Here is a 24,685-nt window from a genome sequence, read left to right as displayed (position 1 = left end):
CTGAACAATCAGCAAAAGAATGACTAAAAGAACAAAAGGATTTGAAATGTTGGCATTCCGAAAAATACAGACAATTTCCTGGACTGCCAGAAAAACCAACCAAAGTGAAAAACCAACCAAACCAAGAGCTAAATCAAGTTAAACAAACAAAAAATCTATTAAAAAACATCAAAGAAAATCAACTTTAATTTTTAGGGCACTTGCTGCAAAAAGGAAAATTAGAACATCTCTCTCTCACAGGTAAAATTAAAGGGAAGCGTGCCCAAGGCAGACAAAGATTAACCTAAACCAATACCAACAAACACCTAATAAACACAGCAAAAGACCGACAGATTTGGAAGCTTTTTATACAAGAGGCAGTCAATGCTTGGAATCAAATACGACAACAAAAAAAAGAAGATATGAGTTATTGTAAATGTTTGCACACAGAATCAAAAATCAGTAATCAATAATATAAAAGTTTTATAGAAAAAGTAGCCTAATATAACTTTGTGACCTTTACAAAGAAACTTTCACTTATTTCGGTTGTAATCAAAATTTATGATCACAGTGACAAAATTATGACTGCTAATGGAATGCTGGCTAACGTTTGTATGTCTAAATTAAGTATTGGTCAACAATTTGCTGTGTTAAAAGAATCTAGCTGGACATCAACGTAGATAACCTTATAAAAAGACTTGACTATTTGGCAAAAATGTTTTTGGTTAAAAAACTGAACTTTTGTGTGACGCTGATGCTGCAAATTCGGAAACATTCACGGACCCCCCAAAAACGCTTCGTATACAACCGGTTGAGAGCCGTTAAGTCAGTGGATTAGGTAATTTACAGACAACAACAAAACGCAAAAACTTCACTCTGTCAATCTCGGTGAGCGGACATGCGTCAGTGGTAAAATACCTTAACAAACATGCAAACTGTCGGGATTAAATTCTCTTGAAAACTTTCTAGGTTTGAGGATAAAGATCCCAAAATCATTCTATCAGTTAAAATAAAATGTCTTTGTTGTTCCATTTTTCAAACTACATGTTTCAATAAGAAAAGTTGAGTTGTATACTTTGTTTAGCAACTTAAAAAAGTTACTGAATAAAACTTGAGATGAAGGATCGAAGAGTTTCTTATCTTGCAAGTTCAATCTTTCTACTGAGTTTTTCTCTCAACCTTGCTCTCGCCGAACAAAGTAAGCAAAGGATAAGTACGACAGACATTACGTTAAATAGCATCTGTGAGAAAAAGGTTTGACAGGAAATTATTTGACTAGCCGACAAAAAAAATTTTTTTTTGGTGCCGAAGATATTTCAACTGTTTTTAGCTAATTTGAGGTCACTGATTTCGAAAATGCAGTCAGTTTTTGTCTATCAGGTCTAGTTTTTTTTTAGTTACGGTGGTTCCACTGCATGAGTGCACTTATGCATAATTGCTCATGTAAAATCTATTCACGAGTCAAATATATTGTTAAAAGACACAAATCAGTTTCAGCAAGCCAACATAGAACTTAAAAACGTACCCACAAACATAGGATTAATAGGTATAGTAGCTTTTTATTCTTCACCTCGCTGAAGTGTCTTCCATAAACTTGCGCTTAAGAGATCTACGAGAGTGAACTGCAAAGCATCATCGCGTTTAATAGACCAGCAATAGTCAGCTAGCATGGTACAGTAGCATCCCATCTCCCTTAATATTTGACTTTCATCTCAATGATGTCTTGAGGATATCACTCCCTTGCTCGTCAGTCAAATCGCCAAGATTATCAGGAAAGTAGTCTAGATGATTTTGCAGAAAATGAAGTTTGATGCTCATGCTAACATCAATATCCTGGAGTCTTCTGAGTCAGTTAGACACGAGCTCTTTGTAATAGGATGCTTTTTATTTGCCAAAAAATTCTGAACAATTTTCACAAAAGCATCCCAGGCACTCAGTTCTTTTTCATTCATAGAAGATGGGAAGTTTGAATCATCGATTAATTTTCTGATTTGAGGCCCATCAAATATGCCGGCTTTTAACTTTTCAATTGTTAATCCTGGAAATTTTGTGCAAATATATCTGAAACAATTAACTTCCATCTTTATCGAGTGCTTTTACAAATTGCTTCATTATACCAAACTTTGCTACGTAAGTTATAATGAAAGTGGAAAAGCATTACTGTGCTTGCAACACCATTATTATTATTATATTAATGTGAAGAGGAGGTAACACAATTTTTGATCGTTCCACCAGAGAATGAGCTTCAACATTTTTCTCGCCAGGAATCATTTCACTTTTCATAGGCAATGTTTCCTTTTCCAATACTGATCTCTTGCCCTGCTGTCCCACAAACAGAGAAAACAAGGAAACTTTGTGTATCCACACTGCATTCCAAGCAGAAATCCAATCATTTTCAAATCAACACAAAAGTCCAATTGTGTTCATAATATGAAATTTTTTCCAAAACAAATTTGACTTTGTAATACTTTTCTTTGAGAGTTGTTGAATGTCCAAATGGTACAGATCCATAAACATATCCATTATGCAGTAAAACACATTTTAGACTTCGTTTACAGCTGTCAATAAAAAGTCGCCAATCTTGAGGATTGTATTCTGCTACACCAAACTTTTAAAGGAGACCTTCCACATCGGTACAGTATACAATATCATTTTCCTGAGAAAAATAGGGCAAATTTTCGACATGGTGTTTCCGATAGAAAGTGATTACAGTACCTGGTTCAAAAATTTTTTTTTTCTTTGAGTCTTGAAGCCAGTAACTGTGAAGATTTCTTTGATAAATTTAAATCCCTCGCCAAGTCATTGAGTTCTCCCTGAGAAAAATGTTGACAAGGTAAAATAGCAGGAGGAAATTCGATTTCAGCAAGAGTGGAATCGCTGTCGGTGGAAGCTTGCTCGTCTTCGCGGTCAGGAAGTAAATCCAATTGTGGCAACCCTGCAAAATCAGAAACAGGAAGTTTTTCTCTGTGTAGCACTGGCCTGATTGCTGAAGCTAGGTTTGGATATTGCAAGGAAGTTCTATTTTTCCTGTTTATGTCTTTTATGTTTACTGCACAAATATAGTAGTCGCTATTATGATCTTTTGGTTCACGCCACTCCACTGGAATAGCAAACCTTAATTCTTTTCTTCTTTTGTTCGTCCATTGGCATAAATGTTCTTTGCAAGTTTTGCAAACAATGTGGAGAGCCTAAGACTTATCTTGATCCCCCAACTTCACTTTAAAGTAAGCAAGATAAGCTCGCTTTACAAAATCATCGATTGGTCTTCTGTTAATCACCACAAATGTAGCAGAAAATATTTGTGTTATTGAGACAACGTCTTCTAGATGTTGTAGCCATAAGCGCTCTAGATTCTCCCCCCCCCAAAAAAAGCACCATTATGCTGTCTTGGTTTGCACCTACTAGCATTTAACACAGAAAACAATTGTCTTGGCATTGTCTGCTTTCATTGTTTGTTTTAGAATGTAATGCAAGAGTAATAATAAAGGTTGTAATCCCACAATGACAGCATTAAAACGTATTGTATTTGTGCTACTTTGTAGGGCAATTGTAAACAAAGTCAAAATCACTGTAATTTAAAAAGTTGACCTGATGGAGAAAAACTGATTGCATTTTCGGAATCAGTGCCCCAGAGTTAGTCTAAATCAATTCAAAAACTGCCGGCACCAAAAATTGTGTCGGCCAGTGTTATCATTAATCATGTTTTTATTTGCGCCTTTTGCGATAACATACAGTACACTACGATCACAGATGCGATACAACAGACGACAGGAAGCAGCGAAATGATATATAGTCTTCGAGTCAGCTGCTCTCATTATTTTGGCTTTCTAGTGTCTTTTGTCGAGATACAGCAGCGTCCTCTGGAGCAGTGTCGAACCCACGTCCTGTCAAACGTCGTGCATACGTTTTTATCACCCAGTTACGCAGCCGAAGTTGAGTGACTCACTGTTGTACAGATACAATAATGGAGATCGTTTTTACACATCGTCGGTTCGACACCCTTCAAGAGCATGCGGCTGTGTCTTTGGCAGGACACTTAAAGACACACCTGAAGATGGACAAGAAGATCGGTTTCCTTCATTTCTGTCTACTTAATCTAAATCTTCAACTACCGCACGTAAGCTTGGTTACGAAAAATAAATCTTTTGTATTTCAGGCTTGGCTATAAATGCAGGTTGCTGGAATGGTTTCAAGATTATTCTTTTTTAGCAATGTTTTGAAATTTTTTTTTTTATCTTGCAGATGATCTATGGACATCTTCCCAAATCACTACAATTATTCTTGATAATACGGAGATGAAATCTTTCTCACCTCCATTCATTTATGGAAATGAGGCAAGGTCTCACATTTGGAAAGTCCATGCCTTAAACGATAAGGTGGGTGGCCTATTAGACAAAAAAGCAAATGCTACAAAGTTATTCAGAGAAAGTTACAATGTGAAAGACTGGATTCATGACGGCGTTTTAGGTTTTCAATAAAGTTGATTTGCCAAAATCTTACTATCATTTGCATTTAAACAACTTGAGTCTATCGTGTATTCTAGCAGTGACGGTTGAGGAGAATATTTAATCTTCGTTACCGTACTGTACTATAGCCTACTGTAGTGCAGTCAAACGTGAAAACACTCAAGGGAAAGAATATGGACAAATAGAATGAGCCCGTCGATAATGTCGTGATAAAACGTATTGAAAAATGATAAAACTTATTGAAAAATGATAAAAATTGTTGAAAAATGATAAAAATTGTTGATAATAAATAATAAAAATTGTTGATAAATGATATAACTTATTGAAAAATAACAAAATTTGTTGATAAATCATAAAATTTGCTATATGCGTTCTTGGCCACCTGCGTTGTTTTACGTTTTCTACGTTCGAGTGTAAGCAATGTGTTAATTTCAAGAGGTCTATTTTCAAAAACCCTTAGTGTGATAAGTCATGTAGCCTACTAAACATTTTGCAAGGAGTTGTCCTAAAAAAAATAGAAAACTCATCCTCAAAGTGGTTTTATGGCTGGAGATCAACACATTGTACGGACTGCTCTCCATTCAGCGGCACCTAGTGAATGGAATAATTCCACGGCAACAATGCTTCAACAATCGGAAAACTTCACTCTGCCAATCTCGATGACCGGGCCTGCGTCAGTGATTCAAAGCCTCTACAAGTATGCGAAACTGCCAGGATTAAGCTCTGCAAGAAGCTTTCCCAGTCCGAGGATAAAGATCCAATCAATCCATCAATCAAACTATATGTGAACGCTACAACGAAATAAATAAAGATGTTTATACATGCTTGGAGGTCGGAAAGCTAGAGAACAAGCTGAGAGAAATATGCCTTAAATGGTTGGGTCACGTTGCAAGGAGAGATGAAAATTATGTCGGAAGAAGAATGAGACCTTTGAAATTTGGTAAAAAAAAGCTAGGGAAGCCGAAATAAAGATGGGGAGATTGTGTGGCAAACGATACGCAAATAATGGGAGTGAAGGAGAAAGATGTTGCTGACAGAGTGATGTGGAAGACTGCAATCTGCACCGGCGACCCCACTTGAAGTGCGAATAAAGTCAGAAGAAGATGCATGCTTCATAGGCTATGAAAAACCTTTGACCGTGTTAATCATGAAAAACTGATGCAGTGTTTAGCTGATATAGGTTTAAATGGAAAAGACCTCAGACATATTGCTAACCTATACTGGATGGAAAAAACTGATATTCAGATTGAAGGTGGCTTATCTGGTGCAATTAATATAAAACGGGAAGTTTGTCAGGGATCTGTAGCCTATTACTTCCATGACAAAACTGCTTTTATCTACTTTATGTTTCATTGAACTGCTTTATGTCAAAGCTACTTGATATATATTATCTCCATGACAAAACGACTTTTAGTATTTGATGTAATTTTACAATGAAATCATAGTTAAAGTTAGTCCAATCATAGTCAGCGACCGGGGCCTGCCCCTCATCTTTTACGGCTATCCTGTTAAACTATCTTTTTTTTCTAATGTTGACTTAATAGATTATGGGAATGTTTATCTCGGACTGAGAAAGCTTCTTTGAGAGCCTAATCCCGACAGTTTCCCACACTTGCAAAGACTTTGAACCACTGACGCAGGTTCGGTTACCGAGATTGACAGAGTGAAGTGTCCGATTTTTATTGTCCGTAAATTATTGCATCCACTAATAGACGTTGAATGGATAGTTCAGTCCTTGAAATCCGTTTTTCCTTGAAATATATTAGTTTTCGTAAATGCTTCAAGTGTGAATTTTGGTCATTGATATGTTGGAGGCAAAGTTTCAAAAATCATGTTTTGACAAAAAATTTGTTTTTACTTTCGCCTCGTTTTTCGTTTCTTTTTGAGCTATTAGGGGTAGGGGGCACTTGTTACCTTCTTTTTGGAGGCATAGGAATCTCTACTGCTTGCCGTAAAAGTTATACAACACAGCAAGCTTCTTATATTGAAGCAAGGTCCACTTCCATGAAATACAAGAAGTAGTTAAAATAGAAAGCTTGTTTCTTGACTGTTAATTTTTAACCGTTATCTGTAATATCAATCTAACCTTGTGATAACTAAACTGATATTAAAAAAAAAAACACTTTGAAACTGATAATTTCTGTTCTGTCAAACCAGCAATAGCCTGCAACTATGTGCTTACTACATACAAAGTATATCTGTACTTTGTATGAATGATTATTTTGTAACTTTTCCCATACCATTACAGATAATTGCGGTTGACTTCAACTACCTTGATATCGACTACACGCCATATTGCCACGGCGGCTACCTGGAGATCCGCGACGTGAAATCCACTTCCAGCGAATTGCATTTTCCAGTTAAAGCTTATTTGTTATTGTTTATTTGTTTATTGTATAGAAGAAAATAAGACTGCTTTATTTTGTATTAAATTTACTTGTTGTATCCAGGATAATAGCCGATGGTTGGGAATTTGAATTAAGTGGACCGTTAAGTAAAATTTTTTTATTGAAGGTGATTTGATGTTGTAGAGTGAAAAATGGAAGAATTGCAAAATCATCACATCATCAACCAACATCTCACAGATTGAACAGAAAAGACGTGCCAGAAAAAAATTATAACATGCGGTTAAAGAAACAAAAGATACGGCTGTAGTTATGAATATATTAGGCCAATTAGGGGTTAATAGCGGACAAGAAACAAAGGGAAAAATACTGCAGTAGAGGCGAAAATTTCTGTATTTTAACTTCAAAGCTGACCAAAGATTTTGAGGTTGGCTGAGTTGATGAAGCGGAGAAGTTTTTTCTACTGCTCCATAAAACAAGTCAAACTGAATATGCTCAGTCCATGGGTTTTTGAAAAATTGCTTTCCTTTACTAACAAACAACGTTAATATGATGTAATTCACGGACATATCCATGAATTTTTGCTAATGATAAACTTGATGAATTATTTTCACGAAACCATGTTGAGCTGGGGTTAAAAAATTATAATTGTCAATAAAATTCATCATCCATTAAATTTCATACAAAACACATTTATTTAGTACTTTTTGTGAAAAGAGAGCATGTATGTGAAATCTCTTTTGTGATTACGTAAGACGTTTTGGTTTGGTGCTCGTATTCACCTCAAGCAGCGACGCACTGCAAATGCTTGTTTGTGTTCTTAAAGTTCTTTCATTTCACAATGCATATAGTTGGTGTTTGAGGTAGTGGCTTTTGTGTTTAGAATAGTACATCTAGAGTTGTATTAAATATTGATCTGTTTCTTGTAGGTTTATTCGGATTTCTAGTTTGTTAAACCTTACAATAAGGTTTTGTTATGTAGTTTGTAACACTAACCTTAGCTATTTTAATAAATTTGGAAGGCATATTAAAAATACCAACTTTTGTTTGTTTAATCTTTATAGCATCAGATACTTTTATCTCATTTCTATCATAAAAGCCAAATAAAGAACATTTACTGTTTAACATGAATGGCTCATAATTTGCTTTGGCTTTGGACTTTTAACTGCCATTTGGCTAAACTACCAATATTTGTGAAGCAATTATTTGATGAGTTAGTGAATTCAATGGAATCTGTTTTACATCTTTTATGATTTTTAGTCATAGTTGAAGGAAACTTCTTTTATTATTCGAGTTTTATTTCCCTTTGATCTCCTTGAGGAATAATGGAAAGCTCCAACATAAGCAAAGGAAAGAATGCATTAAATAAAGTTAGAAGCCATTGATGTAAACCAAAGAAGCAGAAATTTATGTATTTAAAATTGTTTTTAACTTATCTGTTTCCGTTTCTTGTCACATTGTTTTAGGACAATGGAAGTTATCGTCGTCTGTGACGCATATGTCCTGTGAGCTTACATTTGAGTTGGACCTACCTCAATACTTGCTCAACTAGGCCTATAGCCACGGTTGCCATACCGTCCTTATTTCTAAGATTTGTCCTTATTTTGTAGGGCCAGGTCTTAGAAAACTTAAATGTCCTTATTTCTAAGAAATGTCCTTATTTTCGACTTGCGTCCTTATTTTGTCTTATTTTCAACAATTACAGAACTTCGATCGTTTTCCTCTGGTATCCGGTGTTGCATAATATTCGAAAATTAGTCTAGTTAGTTTCCTCTAGTCATCAGATTCTTCAACTCGAAAGTTGGAGTGCGAGTGCGTCTTCTTGACCTGCGATTGATGCCTGGCGAGACCTCGGCACAGATCACGAACTTTATTTTCTCCTATATTCAAGAAAATGGCCTAAACATGAAACACTAACAGCTGTCATCCTTTTGTGCCAATAATGCACCAGTGAATTTTGGAGGATCACAGCATAGCAGAAAAAACAACGTCCTCTCTCGTCTCAGAGCAAACATTGCATCTGATCCCAGTCGGCTACTCTGCTCATATTTTGCATAATGCAGCAGAGAAGGGATCAGAGCGCCTCACACTTGACATAGAAACAATCGTACTGAAGATTTGTAGCCACTTCAAAAGCCAAACTGGTAGAACGATGAGGCTCAAGCATTTCTGTGAGGAGCTTGATAGCAACTACTCGACTCTACCAACATACACGCCAACTCGATAGACCACACTTGATGCTGTACGCGAGCGAATGATCGATCTCTGGGAACCACCCAAAGCGCATTTTCTTTCGCTGACAAGAATATTGGAGGATTTCTTTAAATCAGAAGAGTCACTGATCATCGTATCATTCCTCCACAGCGCTTTCTTGCTCTTCAATAAACCACTGTTACTCCTGCAAAAGTCAACTACATTGTTTCCAGAACTGTCAGAGATAATTGAATCTTTTAATATCAAAATATTGCAACGCTAGTGTTCAGGGTTATTCGGAGCAACAACAGACGAACTACTAAGAACAGTCGATTAAGAGCATGCTAAGGTTCTCAAAGAGAGCTTCCAGGAGTTCCACACCATTACTTTGGAATTTATCACCAAGTGGTATCGATTTTAGAAGCATCCAACGCACATCAACTGGACATGTTGTGTGCTGAAAGATCAAGCAATCGAGTACGAGGAAGTCAAGGGTTGGCGAAGCAAGTTGATCCACTAATGGCAATGAAAGATTAGCTGTTCGATGAGGTCTCGGCTATTAACGCTCTGCTCAAGAAGATTCCAGATGATGTGTTCAGCAAGGATGAACCTGAGGTCAAGTGGATGAAGATCTTTGCCGGAAACAACTCTTTTCCGCTGCTCTACATGCTGGTTAGCATCATTTTCTCCTTTCCGGCCAGCAATGCGTTTGTGGAAAGAGTGTTCTCTCTTGTTTCGGCGCAGTGGACCAAGGAAAGGAACAGACTATTTGAAGCAATTTCTAATAACAAGGAGTTGCTGGAGTAGATTGTTTCTGTCAAAAAGTATCGAATGTGATATTACACGGCTCGTATAAATACAAAGTATGTTCAAAAACGTTTTTTAAATGCTAATCTAATTTTTTGGTTGTCCTTATTTTTGGGTCCATGTCGATGGCAACCCTGCCTATAGCTTTCTAATACACAATAAGTTTCAAAATGTTTAATTAATAAATCATACAAAAAGCAAACTTAATTGTTAGTTTACAAAATTAACCTGAAAGTAATAACACCCATAAGAAAGATCAAACAGATAACTTCAACCTTTCTTGTCATTTTTAGCCTCTACATCTCAAACTCTGCGGAGAAGACGAAGATCAAAATTTTCTGTCAACAACCAGTGACTTAGAGTTCCTTTATTGGAATGACGCAACTAATCCTGATGAAGGGTTCAGCATTACACTTTCCTCCCAAAGTTAGTAAACTCACATAAGTTTGATTTGCGAAAATAGAAACGATTAGTCATTTGGCATTTCTCTTTTGAAATCCATTTGAGGCTTCCAGAATTACACTATTTTGGATGCTAAATTCATAAATGATATCAGTTTTTCTGTATCACGTCAAGTTTTTGAGCCAGCCACCCATCACTTTATGTCAGAACCCACAAAAGCACAAAGTTTAAGATATCTGCATTTGATAAAGCTTTGGTGAGAGTTTGCTTTGTTGAACTACTATAGACAGACAAAACAATGTAACTTCAGCGGGTTTAACATGTTTTATTACAAAGAGATATAACAAAATTAAAAAAAAATCATGCTGAAACCTTATTTTCAATTTAAGCCGCCTATCCCACTCACATCGTCCTTCTGCAAACTGGCATACCAAGCCCGGTGGAGATAATAAACCGAAAATAAGCGCCAATCTGCCAATGACGACGACAATCCATCGACAAGAATACTGCGGTTTCCTCGCAATGACGACCTTCACAACCACCACAAGCGAGTAAAGAACTAGAACACAAGCTGCGAATTGTGTCAATCAAGATACAAGAAATTCTAAAAACATCTTCCCTCACAAACACCAGTAGTAACCTCTCAAAGAGGGACTTTTCGACCATCAAAAGCTTAAAGGCAAAGGACATGACCTATCTGTCCAGCGATAAGGGCGGTGAATTTTGTATCATCGAAACAAAACGATACGATGCAGCGCCCCAACAACACCTGAGCGACCCAAAACTATACAAAATTTCAAGGATCACAAAAGCGCAAACCATTGAACGAAAGGTTAACAGCACGTGGAGGACCATAGCCACCAGAGCTCAACTACCACACCACGTGACCAGATCTTACGTCACCAACAACTCAAGTATGGCACGATTCTACCACCTGATCAAGACTGACAAAGAAGGACCTGACATTAATATTCGTCCAATCGTCTCGAAAGCAAACGGGCCAGCCGCCAAACTGTCACACCTAGTCTGCACCCTGCTCAACCTCATATTGAAAGACGTTCCCACACACCTTACAAACAGTCAAGAACTACTCAACCAACTCAGAGACATACCACGAGACACCCTGAGAAAATTCAATTTCCCTTTCAGCCTGGATGTGACAGCAATGTACTCCTCAGGTCCTCCTAGGGAAGCGATCAATAACGTGGTCCAAAAACTGGTGACAGGAAGAACACAGATCTGCAGCCCGTTCCACCCTGAAGAGATCGGTTTCTTCCTCGAGATTATCCTTCAAAACAATGTGTTCACATTCAAGGAGAAGTTTTATAGCCAAGTTGACGGTCTACCAATGAGAAACACCGTATCTGCACTCTGCAGTCCTCGCCATCCTCTTCATGGACACCCTTGAAAAGCAGACATTGCCGAACCAGACAAACCTCACCCTCTACAGACGATACGTTGACGACACATTCTTACTGACAGTCAACAACAGCGAAGCCTTAGCCATCTAAAACGCCCTCAATCAAGCGCACTCAGCTACTTTGAAATAGAACTACCAACAGCAGACTACGCCATCCCACTACTGGACTTCACCATAAAAATCGACAAAGATGGCACAATCCACTACGAGTTCTACCAGAAAAAAGCAAAGATAAAACTACTCCCACACTTCGACTCGGCCCTACCCAGAAGCACTAAGAAGATCTTACCCCCAAACGAATACAGAGAAGAAAGGATTGATGTTCCTCACCCAATAGAGCAACACCACATCTGACGGAATTCGAAAAAACAATCGAGGACAACGGATACCCCAAGAACTTTCTTAAGCAACCACCCAGACGACGACGACACCAGCAAAACAGACAAACCCCACAGACATCATATAACCCAATACATTTTGAATTTTCTTTTATGAGCGACGACGCGGACCGTAAAGTAAAGAAAGTCTTCAAAGACCTGGATTTGCCAGTCCACCTCTTTCGACGCACCCTCCTAAACGCCTTTCAAAAACGACGAAAATCAGAACCTTGCAGGCTACAAAACTGCCCACTACCGAACCGCAAGATGTGTTCCACTAAGAACTGTGTGTACAAGATCATATGTAAGGAATGCAGGGAAAAACTCTATAGGAAGCACGATCTGCCCAATCTACTCCCACCTGAAAGAACACCTCAGCTCAGATAAAAGTTCGGTCTTTGATCATCAACAACAATGCCTCGCCGACTTTGAATTTACAATCATTGCCATAGAAAACGACGCAGTACAAGTACGCTTCAAAGAGGCCATTTTCATAAGTAGACAGAGTCCAAAGATCAGCAACGAGAAGAAAGGGAACAACTACGTCACGCCGAAAGGGAAAAACTACGTCACCTTATCTATTAATCAATTGATTCAACACAATTTCACAGCAATAACGCCTAGCAACAAAGAAACTCAACAGACAGCAGCCTCAAGCCAAACAAAAGAGCCGCACTAAAGAAGGACTTATTGACTTGCGTATGTAAATCTTCCCTCCAACACCTTCCCAATCTTGGTGGAATTTTTCTTATTGCTGACTCCACCAAGATTTCTTGGGAAACTAGCAAGATGGTTGGGAAAAAAAATGGATCTTGATACTCAAATGATTGGGCTGCTTGAGCGTTAAATGACTCCCAAGCGTCCGTTTCTGGTTGTGACATTTCAAATCTATTATAAACTACATAACAAAACCTTATTGTAAGGTATAACAAACTAAGAATCTGGACAAAACTATAACAAATCAATTAATAGGTAATACAACCAAGGTACTGTTCTAAACACGAAAGCCACTTACTGAAATATCGGTCAAAGTTACAAATAATTTTTTTTTATATTGCCAACAATTATCAAATTGTTACCAATTACAAGATTGACGTATTGAAAGAAGCAACTGCTTTTGTTTTCAGCTTTCTGTCCCACTTCTCGCTTTCGATGTTGGAATGGGGAGTGCATCTCGCAATCTAAGCAATGCGATGGAGTGCGTGATTGTACTGACGACAGTGACGAAATTCAATGCGGTATGGCCTACAACGTAGCAAAAAAGACTTGCATTCTATGATTGAATGAAGTTGTTCACATTGAATTAAAATTTCGTCAGCTTTTTCTCAACCTTCAAAAAATTCATCTGTTTAACTTTCGGGCTTTCGGCCAACGCCTAATTTGACAAAATCTAAATACTTCCCAAAGTTTAAATTTCGAGTTTTCTAAACGTTGGTAAAATTAAAGTTTTCCTTTTCAAATGCAATCTAGGCTACTGGTTAAACCTTAATGGAATAGAAAAACATTTGGAACCCTGATTTTGAAATCACGTTACCCAGACATTTAAAAAATATTTTTTATTTGAAATTTGTTTACAGCGCATCAAGAGACATCTCCCAACCAGTGTGGAAAACAAAGTGTTGCTCCTGAGTTTCCTTTGGTAAGTGCTTGGACTTCCTCACGTCTTGTGTGATGTCAGTCAGTCACGTGACCGCAAAAATTGCAAATGTGCTTGGTGAAAGTGAAGTAGAGCAATCCGTATTGAATCAATAAGTTTTTGCCACGATTAAATTTTTTCTATACAATAATCTTGTTTTTCTTGTGTATCTAGACAAACCAATTGCAATCCGTTTATGTTGCGTGGATTCATATTTTTTGTGACGCAATAAAGCGAACAACTCTTAGGCATTGAATGTTTCCGGGGGGTAGCAATAATCTCCAAATCTAACTCCAAATATTTTAAAGGAATCTCCACACAGACTTACATATAGCATTGTCGGTGGAGAGGCGGTGGTAATAAGTTCTTGGCCTTGGCAAGTGTTGATGCGTCATAATAACACATTCTTTTGTGGAGGGTCCCTTATCAGCCAACAATGGGTCCTGACTGCAGCGCACTGTTTAGATGACGAAAAACGGTAAGAGATGTCCCAAATCCACTACTATTGTTGATCATTTCATTTGCGTGAGAAAACTGAAAAAAGATAAGATTTATTAATTTTCCACAGTACCGGTATCAAGAAAAATAACACATTTTAAATTTAATCTTACAACCGACTTATGCTGAGTGAACCCTTTGATTTTTATTCTCGCTACCAAACGCAAAATAGTTAGCAACAATGTCACAACTCATATCTGAGATCTGGTTAGAGGTAAATTTATTAGTACCTATCTGAAATTATTTAAATTGCAGTATAGTACTTAGTGCTTTTGTGGTTACTGTACTTTTAGTTTTTGGCTGAATAACCGCGCCATTTTTTCTGTTTCATTTGTATGTGGGCCAGTGTCAATAGCTGTAATAAAAAAATTAGTTAGGCAAATTGATGTTGTCACAGCGAGTTCTTAGATATCCAAGCAGGAGTTCATACGATATCATCATCGAATCCTCAAATCCAAACATCCACAATCACTTTTTTACGTGTACATCCTAATTACAAGTAAGTAAAATTGCTTCATAACTTACCGGTATATTGTTTCTGTCGCTGGATACATGTAGCTTTTAAATTCTGTTGAATAACATAATTTTGTTAGAAATTCCCAGCGAGAAAATTTTACTTGTAACATCTTTGTTTGTGCACCACAATGTACAGCATTTAACGATGGCGAAGAAAAGTAATTTAATCGCCTTCTACGTGCTATTTCTGATTTTTTATCACCAATTACCTCTATACGTTCATCATGTAATTTTCATTAGAACTCCTATGCTTGTATTCTCATCATGCCACCTTAGTTTTATAACACTGCAGTAGTCATTTTGCAAAGTAGGCTACTTCCTACTTGAGAGTTTGTTTAATAGCATTGTTATCCGTATCCTGAAGGCGGTGAGATGGCGCAGCGGCTAAGGCCCTCGCTATTCAATCACGCAATCCTGGTTCGACTTCCGGCTTATGCTGGTTGTTGACAAACACCGCTTACCTCTACCCAGGGTGTAATAAATTGAGTGGGCGTAATTGCTGAAGCAAAGGCGGCCGAGAGAAAGGAACTGGCCACCCTACTCTCGTTAGTGCCGATGGCTTAGTATAATGATAACCTTATCTTCTCATCCCCCGATGGTTGGATTCAAGTATGGGACTCACCTTTTTTGCGTATGCTTTTGACGCTTTACAAATCAGACAATATCAGAGTAACCGGTACATTATTAGCCTAAATCCATTCCTTTTGCTAAGTGAGTGAGATAGAATAAGATACAGTACCAGTACAAAAATTCGTTGACATGACCGGACATGGTAACGAACCTATGTATGCGGATTCAAAGTTGAACATTTTAACTACTGAGCCAGCAACGTTTCATAAATGTCTAGTTGTCCGATAAAACATGAAAACTCATTCTTTACAGACATGGCAAGCCGCAGTTGGGGAATGATATTGCTCTTTTGAAGTTGGACAAGAAGATGGTTTATAATGATTACGTCCGGCCCATCTGCCTGCTTTCAAATCCGGCCAGTTTGCCGCAGGATGGCTCTATTTGCGTAGCAACTGGATGGGGATTAACAGGTGACCTATTTAAAGCAGCTCTATACTTCTATAAATCATATGGGTTTATAGAGCTATTTATCAACGTATCAAACATAATTGTACAAAGTACAGATAACCGAGTAATGAGTAGGTCTGCACATCGCTTGGAAGGGCATTGGTTCGAGACCGCTTAACAGCACTATGCTATTATTGCTAGAAAACGTAATAATACGCTTGATTGTGAACCCAGCAGTCTACGTGTAACTGCTGGAGTGTACAGATCTTCATCTTTTTTGCAGATTCCTTCCAAATAAAGAGTCTTGTCTGCACTGTAAACATAGCAGCTGCATGTAGCGTTGGCCATGGCCAAATAAACCGTTTCTTTTCCAATCATGCATTTTTACTTTGACAACCGGCGTGAGATGGCTTTTAACAAAACACCACTTACCTCTACCCAGGGTGTAATAAATTGGGTGGGCGTAGTTGCTGAAAAAAATGTTGCCAAGAGAAAGAAATTGGATTACCTACTTACGTTAATGCAAATACCGAGTGTAATGAAAACATTATCTTCTCCTTCCCCAAGATTCAGTTATTGCGTAAGAGATTACATTTAGCTTTTACTGTTGGGTAAAAACAAGTACCGTAAATGCTTTTCAGAATCATGGAATCTTGCTAATACGCTGCAACAAGTTAGATTGAAGCTAGAACGAAAAAAGTTTTGTAGGGATGAACATTCCAAACTTGTCGAGAGTCAGCATACACTTGACGACTCTGTGATCTGTGCAGGATCCTGGTCAACCAACTCGGGTGACACTTGCGATGTAAGATTCAAGAAGAGATTTTCTCGTTCTCGCATGAAGCACTCCAGACAGCAGATAATTATTGACATTCATTTAACGTCTGTTAACGTTGAATCAACATAACAAGGAATTGTTTGCTGGCTGATATGGGACCTATCGCTTTCTCAACATATGTTAGTTTATGGTTTAGCTACGTTTTTTTTTTATACAGAATTACTTTACATAGTTTATGCCAACAAAAAACTCATTGGACCGGTGGGATGTGAAGGTTCAAAAATGCTTGTTTAAAAAGAAAGCTTTCTGTTTAGCTCTCCAGCTCTCCAAAACACTTCAAAAAAGTACATCTTTATGGCTAATAAACCAAAAGACACGGCTGAAGAAATCCCAGCCAGCTACTTTATCTGGCCCAGATCTGGTCAGATCCGAACCCTACATCTTGTAAAGATCTGGACCAGATAAAGCGGTTATCCAAGTTATATGTTGATAATTTTATTAATGTGCCTTTTTTTGGGAAAAGATTTCAATAAAGTTTGCAAATAATTTATCTGGACTTATGAAAAATAAGTTTTTGTGTGACATTCATCATGTATGTCAAACATGTAAGCCAATATTTTCAACTGAAGTCGACTTCCTCTTTTGCTCTTTCTTTTAATGTCGTATTTAAGTTTGATTGTTTGAATGACGCAAACTAGACATAGGCTTCATAGGTATGTGTATATCACCCAAACATTTGTTGACGAGGACCGGAAAGCACCTAAATGCAAACTTAACAACTAAAAGATCACGCGGCGCTGGTTCGACTCTCGGGGTGTGCGCTTGAGCAACGCATTTCAGGACTGCTCTCCATTCAGCGGCACCTAGTGAATAGAATAATTCTCCGGCAACAAGACTTCATCAATCGGAAAAACTTCACTCTGCCAATTTCGGTAACCGCCCTGCATCAAGAACCTCTACAAGCATGCGAAACTACCAGGCCTAACCAATCAAAGCTTTGCCAGTCCGAGGATAAAGATTCAAAACCAACCAACCAAAAGTGCAATTAAAAAGCACATCGCCTTTTGTGTGACGTGCACTAACAATGTAAATCATCTCTCGAGGCAGATCTGAGTATCAGACCTAAATCATGGAAGCAATAAACATCAAGCGTAACAATCCGTCTCTAAGCAGGCAATTTATTTGCCTGTGGTTTGTCCTTCTTTTTGTGTGTGCTCTAACTGGCGTCACTTGCTTGTATTTTTATCTCATGTCATCTTTTTTTCACCGTGTTATTTTGGTACCCGTTCATTTGGTCGACAGACATTTGGTAGACAGGACGTTAGGTCGACAGACATTTGGTCGACTGGACATTTGGTCGACAGGACATTTGGTCGACAGGACATTTGGTCGACAGGACGTTAGGTCGACAGGACGTTAGGTCGACAGGATATTTGGTCGACTGGACATTTGGTCGACAGGACATTTGGTCGACAGACATTTGGTAGACAGGACGTTAAGTCGACAGACATTTGGTCGACTGGACATTTGGTCGACAGGACATTTGGTCGACAGGACATTTGGTCGACAGGACGTTAGGTCGACAGGACGTTAGGTCGACAGGACATTTGGTCGACAGGACATTTGGTCGACAGACATTTGGTCGACAGACATACATTTGGTCGACAGACATTAGGTCGACAGACGTTAGGTCGACAGGACATTTGGTCAACTGGACATTTGGTTGACAGAACGATTCATTTTAGGGTTAGAGTTAACTAACCCGGACCTTTACTCTAACCATAACCCTAACTCTAACCATAACCCTAACTCTAACCATAACCCTAACTCTAACCATAACCCTAACTCTAACCATAACCCTAACTCTAACCATAACCCTAACTCTAACCATAACCCTAACTCTAACCATAACCCTAACTCTAAACATAACCCTAACTCTAACCATAACCCTAACATTAACCATAACCCTAACCTAACCCTAACATTAACCCTAACTCTAACCTTAACCCTAACCCAAATGTCTTGTCGACCAAATGTCTGTCGATCAAATGTCTTGTCGACCAAATGTCCTGTCGACCAAATGTCTTGTCGACCAAATGTCTGTCGACCAAATGTCCTGTCGACCAAATGTCTTGTCGACCAAATGACTGTCGACCAAATGTTTTGTCGACCAAATGTCTTGTCGACCAAATGTCTGTCGACCAAATGACTGTCGACCAAATGTCCTGTCGACCAAATATCTTGTCGACCAAATGTCTGTCGATCAAACGACCGGCAACGGTTATTTTCTAGTAATCATTCTTGTACCACTTGTCGAGTTTGTGCTGTTCAGATCGTTGTATTATTTGCAGTTCTAGTGCATAGTCAAATTTATCTTCGAATTCTCACTTTTATTTATTTCTTGGTGAGGACACAAAAACGTGTCAAAGTCGTTTGAAACTTCATTTTAATTATGTTGTATTTTTTGTGATAAAATAAAGTATGCTAAACCCCATTGAAGTTACTTTGTTTTGTTTGTCTGTGGTACAACAAAGAAAACTTTCTACTAAAGCTTTATCAATCTGTTTTAGTAGCTTGGTAGATTTGAAGTTAGAATAGCCGCCTCTATGTGCCTCACTTTTACTGTAGTTGAAAATATTTTGAAGTGCTGTAAAGACAGGGCCCTTAGCAATCGTGGGAAAATGCAACATCTTAATTGCTTCTATAAGAATAAATTTGGATTTGAAAAACTCAATCCAGAAAGTTTGTGTTAGCTCACCAAATTGCGTTTAGGGTGATTCTGGTGGCCCCTTAGTCTGCTTGATTGGAGAAACAACTTGGTATCAAGTCGGTGTGACGTCATACGGGGATCTAGATTGCGGTTCCGGTCCTGGATTTTACGCCTCTGTGGAGAAGCTCTTTCCGTGGATAAAGGATGGTGAGTCGTGTTTGACGTCATCATAGTTAAGAAAAGCAAGCAGGCAGGCGTTCCTTTATTGTTAGATTGAGTTTCTGGTGTCGTTCTTGTTGAAATGCCACTAGCTAGTAACAAAGCATCACAAATTTCTCGATATATAGCAAATTTTCTCTTTGTGGACATACTTCTCATCATTACTTATTTAAGTGTCTTCTAACCTGGCCACCCTTTGTGTCTTAGTGTGTGTTTTTTTTTGTGTGTGTGTGTGTGTGTGTGTGTGTGTGCGCTCTTTAAAGTGTCACACGAATTTTATAAGCGTGCCGTGCAGTTCTTAAAAATAAAACGCTAACCTACTGTATATCTTCACAGTTTGCAAATCCATCGAAAATAACCTTTTAAAGCATTAAAATCTACATAACACGAACACTGAGATTTCATTCATCCTAAGAAGATTGTAAAACTGTTTGCAAATATGTAACTAAAATAAACAAGAAAACATGAATCAAAAGAATTAAAATTGGATTTTAAAAGAAATAAAATCCGATTAAATGTGATTGTTATTGTACTTTATTGCTCGAGAGCTGAAGCTGTAGTGCTACAGTAAGTATTTTTTTGAACTTTTTATTTTTATTGAAACTAATATTTTCAAAAATGTGATTTTTTTTTATTGATTTCATAAATTTGTTGATAACACAATCTCATTTATTATTTCAAGAAGAAAAGCTTCTTAATAAATTTTGGCCTCTTTTTTCCAATAGGCTTACTATGATAATTACAAAAAATTACGAATTAGATTAATTTGTATAAATGTATCATGTGAGAAAGTACTAATTTTTTCCAAAATTTAATCTAACATTTATTTTATAATACTAGTTACAGGGCTTGATCTGACAACGAGTCCTGGCTTAACAACGGCTTCTAGCTTAACAACGACTTCTAGCTTAACAACGACTTCTAGTTTAACAACGACTTCTACCGTAACAACGACTGGTTCTTCTCAAAGCTTAAGTAAGTAAACCTAAATAAATGTGACTTTTCTCCATTTGTACACTGTCATTAAAGTTTCGTGATTGGTCGTTGATTAATGAAATTAGATAAAATCAACAATCACACTTGTTATTTATTAATATCATTGTCTTTGATTTAAAATTTGGTTTGTTTTCTATTGACAGTTGGTTTTTTAGTGATTTTGGTTTGTATGTTAGTAGATTTCAGTTAGGTCTACACAACAAGTACAATCGTTAATTTTTACTAACAGGCAAGAAGGGAGAAAAGAACGGTGATGAGGATACAGAGGACATCCAGCCAGTCAAGATCGTCATGGAAGATGCGGGACCTGCTACTGGAAGTCCTGATGATGTGGAAGCAGGTAGATTCGTGTTAACAAGAGATAAGAAACCATCAACATAACTGTGACCCTGTGTTCTGCCATAGGCCTATGCTAACCTAGTATGCCAAGTTACCATCTGATCTCCTTTCTCAGGAAACCGAACGTTTAGGATTCAAGAAACGTCAGACCATCAAGCAGATAGGCACTTTAACGTAGAAAAGTTTTCCGTGCAAATTAGCTGCCACCATTTCACACCAGTTAAGAAACGTATGACAGTTTTCCATAAACATGTCTCGTTGCAATCATAAAGACCCTTCTTGGGCTCAGTTCAGTTACAGAAAAAAAAAGTACTAACATGGGATGAGTATCGAACCCACACCATCGAAATAACTACACACCTTGCCCTAACCTCCCACTAGGCCATATTGCTGATGACGCCACGGTGCACCGGTTAACAAGTTAACAGTTCTACCAACCGCAGGAATCATCATCATATGGATACCCGTCGCCATTGGGATATTCGTCGTCTTGGCGGTAGCCATTGTCTTCGTTTTCTGCAAGGATATGATCTGTAAGTTTGAAAAGATTTCGAATTAATCAATGCCTTAGGTAACAAACCAGGCCTTTTTTGAATTGATTCAACGTATGCAGGTGTTGAATCAATGTTAAAAAGTGATTTGCTGCTTAGAATGACTGTCGTCCAACGCAACCAGCTCAGCATTATCACGGAAGAACTACATAATTAAATAAGTGGATAAATGAAATTTAAGAAAGAAAATAGTTCTCGTCTGGATTCGAACTCCAGTCTGTGGTTTCTCGGATTTCAAGTCAGCTTTATACACACCGAGCACAATCGTTAATTTTTAATAACAGGCAAGAAGGGAAAAGAGAACGGTGATGAGGATGCAGAGGACATTCAGCCAGTCAGCATCGTCAAGGAAGATGCGGGGCGTGTTTCTGGAAAACCTGATGATGTGGAAGCAGGTAGATTCGTATCAACAAGAGATAAGAAACCATTGTCACAACGTTCACCACAACGTTCATTTTCATACCAAAGAGTTCCTGCACAGAGTGAATCTCTTTTGTCGTGTTTCTTGAATAGTTTGAGGAAAGTAGTTTGAAGTTAAATCTATTGTTTTCTACTGAAACTGTATTTGCATCGATTTAACGTTAATATTAGTAACATAAATGCAAACACGTCAAACAAAACTGTTAGTTCATTACAATCACTCACTGACATGTTGGTGTAGGACACACAGAGGCGAATGGCGAACCCTCGGAAGCTACTCAATTGATGAACAACGGAAACGGGGACCAGGTGAGTCACGTTCTACGTTACTTTTTGACTGGTTTGATGTTTGCTTGAGTTCAGATTTTCATAATGAACAGTGTTGCCAAATTAATTATTTTCAATCCCCGCAAGAAGGTTTGTTTATGTTCTGTATGTAATTTTTTCGAAAATTGTATCAAATAACTTTTGTAACTGTACGCTCTTGAAGTTAGCAGCAGGTTCAGCAGTTTTCTTTTGCAATTAGGCACAAATAAATATCCCTTACATTTACAATTTGTTTTTCAGTAAACTGTCATCTTTTGCTGTAAACTTTGGGTCATTGCGATGAAAACGTCACAAGAAAGAAAATTAACACTTTTTGAAAATGAACAATTTTGTTGAAATTTCGCTCTTTTACGTGCAAACTTGTGGAGAAAACTCTTGGACTGAGTAGGTTGTCATACCGTGCTGGCAATTTGGTGAAAGGTCTGCACTCGTTCAAGCCGATGTCTGCCTTGGTCAAGTTTGCACTGATCTAACTTTGGCAAACTTGTGATAAGTTTACCGAAGGTCAACGCAAAAGACAAGTTTTCAGCTCGGTACATTTTAACATGTTTGTTTTTGTTATTTTTGTAAGGCCGCAACGTCCGATCCCAACTTGCACTCAGCCAACAAAACTTGTCATTTTTACTGCATTTCAACGTCTGAAGACAATATAAAAAGGACAACGTTTGATTGCTGGGCAATTTTGAAAACTTTTGTCCAGTTTTTCGATCTGTATTCAGCAATTAATTGCAAATGACCTGAAAAATGCAGTGTCATCATTTTTCATCTGAAAAACATGGCACTTTGAAATTCTGCATTCATTTACTGTATAAAGAGTTACCATTTTCAATTAATTCATCTAGGACAGTGCCACTGAAAGTGTGATACCCGTACCGGTACGAGAGCACTTGATTACCGGTACGCGATTATCTTGAAAATAATTTATTGAGTATTGTGTTGATCAGTATGTGCTTTTCACAATGCTTAAGTTGTTTTTCCTTTGCGGCATTATTTCCATATTTTCGTATGCTGTTAAAGCGATGCATAGCCTAACTTAATTTTGCAAATGGCATAACGTGGTCGCATGGACATTTACATAAATAAAAAAAACAACCACTTTCAGACCCAATACATTCCAATATAAGCTAAGTGATATTGAAAGTAACAAAGCGTTGACGATGAAAACTTAATCTACGGTTTGTTCGACAATACGATACATCTTATTTATTCAAAGTTTTGCTTAATAGCAGCGTTTCTTAATCTTTTCTGACTTTAGCACCCCTGTAAACAGGCCTAAACAGTCTAGCACCCCCTAACTATCGTTGACATACGACTACTACAGTGCCGAACAAAAGTTTATTAGAGGCCAAAATTTTGACATGCTTGCAGATCGCCGGCGATATATTTTGTAATAAAGTCTCTTGTTGTCTAACAAACTTTGCTGTTGTTTTAACGAAGTTGATTTAGGATTTGGTATTTGACTTTCATTCACCAACAGAAATTCAATTATAACCATATGTAAGTGAATCGGCTCTCTTAAAACGACAGCACAGTTTGTCAGACGACAAGAAACTTTACTACAAAAATATACTGGCAGCGATCAAAAAGCATTTCAAAATTTTGGCGCCATGAACTTTGGTGAAGGAAAGCGATGTAGAAATTCATCATTTTGTTTATTCTTCAAAACTACTGGGCAGCCCATATGGGCAGCCCATATTAGATTTATGGGTTACATATGGGCAGCCCATATTAGATTTATGGGTTACATATGGGCAGCCCATATTAGATTTATGAGTTTCATATGGACAGCCCATATTAGATTTATGGGTTTCATATGGGCAGCCCATATTAGATTTATGAGTTTCATATGGGCAGCCCATATTAGATTTATGAGTTACATATGGGCAGCCCACATTAATATGTGGGTTGAATGTGGGCAACCCACATGAAACCCATAAATAAACATGGGCAGCCCGTACTGGCTCAATGTGATGCCCGCGAAGACAATGTGTATGGACCCCATATGGGCAGCTCACATGGGGCCCGTACATCAGCTCATATGGGCCCCCATGTGGGGGGGCCCATAACTTGGCCTTTCAAAGTAGATATAGTAACAGATGATGCTAGTGTGTCAAAACTGTAATATGTCGTTTGAGAAGTTGCGCTCAGCAATGACTCAATAAAACTGCAGACAGACAAACTCATGTAAAACTGGCATCCTACAAAGTAGCTCTGAGGGTTGCAAAAGTTAGAAAATCACACAGCGTTGGTGAAATATTAGTGAAAGACTGTTTGTGAATTTGCACATTCGAGACATGTAAAACCAAGGTTGAACTGTTCAGTTTTTTTTCCCCGTTTGAGATGTGTGACCGGTACGCCGAATGACAATAAAATCTCTGCCGGTACGTTGTATCATAAAGTTTGAATAGCACTGATCTAGGCTACTTGTTTCAACCATTAGGTTTGGTGGCGTGCCTAATTCTATTCATCGTAATTGATTGATTGATTAATTGATTGATTGAATCTTTATCCTCGGACTGGGAAAGCTTCTTGCAGAGCTTAATCCTGGCAGTTTCGCATACTTGTAAAGACTTTGAATCACTGACGCAGGCCCGGTCACCAAGATTGACAGAGTGAAGTTTTCGATTGTTGATGTCTTGTTGCCGGGGAACTATTCCATCCATTAGATGCCGCTGAATGGAGAGCAGTC

General features: G+C 38.0%; 1 protein-coding gene across 1 annotated transcript; it reads left to right on the top strand.

Moving 5' to 3' along the window:
• The first annotated feature begins 1,035 nt into the window (after positions 1–1,035).
• LOC145787764 (enteropeptidase-like) lies at positions 1,036–24,509 on the top strand. Its single transcript, XM_082599585.1, has 17 exons — positions 1,036–1,177; positions 4,222–4,355; positions 6,694–6,804; positions 10,084–10,216; positions 13,117–13,227; positions 13,567–13,628; positions 13,934–14,103; positions 14,521–14,622; positions 15,522–15,679; positions 16,298–16,461; positions 19,207–19,351; positions 20,204–20,338; positions 20,589–20,699; positions 21,142–21,231; positions 21,534–21,644; positions 21,911–21,978; positions 22,237–24,509. Exons 1-17 carry the CDS (start codon positions 1,096–1,098, stop codon positions 22,237–22,239), a joined length of 1,890 nt encoding a protein of 629 aa, XP_082455711.1. The 5' UTR covers positions 1,036–1,095; the 3' UTR covers positions 22,240–24,509.
• The last annotated feature ends 176 nt before the right edge of the window (positions 24,510–24,685 follow it).

Source organism: Aplidium turbinatum, chromosome 18 (assembly GCF_918807975.1).
Source record: "Aplidium turbinatum chromosome 18, kaAplTurb1.1, whole genome shotgun sequence".
NCBI lineage: Eukaryota > Metazoa > Chordata > Ascidiacea > Aplousobranchia > Polyclinidae > Aplidium > Aplidium turbinatum.
This window is presented reverse-complemented; position numbering and strand designations above follow the sequence as displayed.